At 50.2% G+C, this 3,146-nt stretch overlaps 1 protein-coding gene across 1 annotated transcript; it reads right to left on the bottom strand.

The window, feature by feature from the left end:
• Window positions 1–491: 491 nt before the first annotated feature.
• On the bottom strand, window positions 492–1,988 carry LOC131189266 (basic proline-rich protein-like; the record flags this gene model as incomplete). The annotated part of the gene is made up of 1 exon (XM_058165332.1): window positions 492–1,988. A coding segment is annotated over one exon (1,497 nt), but the record flags the coding sequence as incomplete, so codon positions are not given.
• Between the last annotated feature and the right edge of the window lie 1,158 nt (window positions 1,989–3,146).

The raw sequence follows: 3,146 nt of genomic DNA on the forward strand, positions 1-3,146 counted from the left end.
AAATGGTTGGAGATCATACTCATGAAATCCACTACGGCCGAGGCAGTAATCGCAGCCCTCGCCACCCTTATTGGGTTGCCTGGAGGAGGAGGAGGAGGAGGAGGAGGAGGAGGAGGAGGAGGAGGAGGAGGAGGAGGAGGAGGAGGAGGAGGAGGAGGAGGAGGAGGAGGAGGAGGAGGAGGAGGAGGAGGAGGAGGAGGAGGAGGAGGAGGAGGAGGAGGAGGAGGAGGAGGAGGAGGAGGAGGAGGAGGAGGAGGAGGAGGAGGAGGAGGAGGAGGAGGAGGAGGAGGAGGAGGAGGAGGAGGAGGAGGAGGAGGAGGAGGAGGAGGAGGAGGAGGAGGAGGAGGAGGAGGAGGAGGAGGAGGAGGAGGAGGAGGAGGAGGAGGAGGAGGAGGAGGAGGAGGAGGAGGAGGAGGAGGAGGAGGAGGAGGAGGAGGAGGAGGAGGAGGAGGAGGAGGAGGAGGAGGAGGAGGAGGAGGAGGAGGAGGAGGAGGAGGAGGAGGAGGAGGAGGAGGAGGAGGAGGAGGAGGAGGAGGAGGAGGAGGAGGAGGAGGAGGAGGAGGAGGAGGAGGAGGAGGAGGAGGAGGAGGAGGAGGAGGAGGAGGAGGAGGAGGAGGAGGAGGAGGAGGAGGAGGAGGAGGAGGAGGAGGAGGAGGAGGAGGAGGAGGAGGAGGAGGAGGAGGAGGAGGAGGAGGAGGAGGAGGAGGAGGAGGAGGAGGAGGAGGAGGAGGAGGAGGAGGAGGAGGAGGAGGAGGAGGAGGAGGAGGAGGAGGAGGAGGAGGAGGAGGAGGAGGAGGAGGAGGAGGAGGAGGAGGAGGAGGAGGAGGAGGAGGAGGAGGAGGAGGAGGAGGAGGAGGAGGAGGAGGAGGAGGAGGAGGAGGAGGAGGAGGAGGAGGAGGAGGAGGAGGAGGAGGAGGAGGAGGAGGAGGAGGAGGAGGAGGAGGAGGAGGAGGAGGAGGAGGAGGAGGAGGAGGAGGAGGAGGAGGAGGAGGAGGAGGAGGAGGAGGAGGAGGAGGAGGAGGAGGAGGAGGAGGAGGAGGAGGAGGAGGAGGAGGAGGAGGAGGAGGAGGAGGAGGAGGAGGAGGAGGAGGAGGAGGAGGAGGAGGAGGAGGAGGAGGAGGAGGAGGAGGAGGAGGAGGAGGAGGAGGAGGAGGAGGAGGAGGAGGAGGAGGAGGAGGAGGAGGAGGAGGAGGAGGAGGAGGAGGAGGAGGAGGAGGAGGAGGAGGAGGAGGAGGAGGAGGAGGAGGAGGAGGAGGAGGAGGAGGAGGAGGAGGAGGAGGAGGAGGAGGAGGAGGAGGAGGAGGAGGAGGAGGAGGAGGAGGAGGAGGAGGAGGAGGAGGAGGAGGAGGAGGAGGAGGAGGAGGAGGAGGAGGAGGAGGAGGAGGAGGAGGAGGAGGAGGAGGAGGAGGAGGAGGAGGAGGAGGAGGAGGAGGAGGAGGAGGAGGAGGAGGAGGAGGAGGAGGAGGAGGAGGAGGAGGAGGAGGAGGAGGAGGAGGAGGAGGAGGAGGAGGAGGAGGAGGAGGAGGAGGAGGAGGAGGAGGAGGAGGAGGAGGAGGAGGAGGAGGAGGAGGAGGAGGAGGAGGAGGAGGAGGAGGAGGAGGAGGAGGAGGAGGAGGAGGAGGAGGAGGAGGAGGAGGAGGAGGAGGAGGAGGAGGAGGAGGAGGAGGAGGAGGAGGAGGAGGAGGAGGAGGAGGAGGAGGAGGAGGAGGAGGAGGAGGAGGAGGAGGAGGAGGAGGAGGAGGAGGAGGAGGAGGAGGAGGAGGAGGAGGAGGAGGAGGAGGAGGAGGAGGAGGAGGAGGAGGAGGAGGAGGAGGAGGAGGAGGAGGAGGAGGAGGAGGAGGAGGAGGAGGAGGAGGAGGAGGAGGAGGAGGAGGAGGAGGAGGAGGAGGAGGAGGAGGAGGAGGAGGAGGAGGAGGAGGAGGAGGAGGAGGAGGAGGAGGAGGAGGAGGAGGAGGAGGAGGAGGAGGAGGAGGAGGAGGAGGAGGAGGAGGAGGAGTGTTATGTATTCTTGTATGTACCTTTAAATATTTGGGCGGAAATCAGCACGTTGCTGATTGGACGAACCGCCAGTAGAACTGTATAAAAGGAGAGGTTTTCCCCAGCCTGTTGCTGGGTTCACCCTATATTCTATTCTATTCTATTCTATTCTATTCTATTCTATTCTATTCTATTCTATTCTATTCTATTCTATTCTATTCTATTCTATTCTATTCTATTCTATTCTATTCTATTCTATTCTATTCTATTCTATTCTATTCTATTCTATTCTATTCTATTCTATTCTATTCTATTCTATTCTATTCTATTCTATTCTATTCTATTCTATTCTATTCTATTCTATTCTATTCTATTCTATTCTATTCTATTCTATTCTATTCTATTCTATTCTATTCTATTCTATTCTATTCTATTCTATTCTATTCTATTCTATTCTATTCTATTCTATTCTATTCTATTCTATTCTATTCTATTCTATTCTATTCTATTCTATTCTATTCTATTCTATTCTATTCTATTCTATTCTATTCTATTCTATTCTATTCTATTCTATTCTATTCTATTCTATTCTATTCTATTCTATTCTATTCTATTCTATTCTATTCTATTCTATTCTATTCTATTCTATTCTATTCTATTCTATTCTATTCTATTCTATTCTATTCTATTCTATTCTATTCTATTCTATTCTATTCTATTCTATTCTATTCTATTCTATTCTATTCTATTCTATTCTATTCTATTCTATTCTATTCTATTCTATTCTATTCTATTCTATTCTATTCTATTCTATTCTATTCTATTCTATTCTATTCTATTCTATTCTATTCTATTCTATTCTATTCTATTCTATTCTATTCTATTCTATTCTATTCTATTCTATTCTATTCTATTCTATTCTATTCTATTCTATTCTATTCTATTCTATTCTATTCTATTCTATTCTATTCTATTCTATTCTATTCTATTCTATTCTATTCTATTCTATTCTATTCTATTCTATTCTATTCTATTCTATTCTATTCTATTCTATTCTATTCTATTCTATTCTATTCTATTCTATTCTATTCTATTCTATTCTATTCTATTCTATTCTATTCTATTCTATTCTATTCTATTCTATTCTATTCTATTCTATTCTATTCTAT

The sequence above is a fragment of the Ahaetulla prasina genome, chromosome 1, assembly GCF_028640845.1.
Source record: "Ahaetulla prasina isolate Xishuangbanna chromosome 1, ASM2864084v1, whole genome shotgun sequence".
Lineage (NCBI taxonomy): Eukaryota > Metazoa > Chordata > Lepidosauria > Squamata > Colubridae > Ahaetulla > Ahaetulla prasina.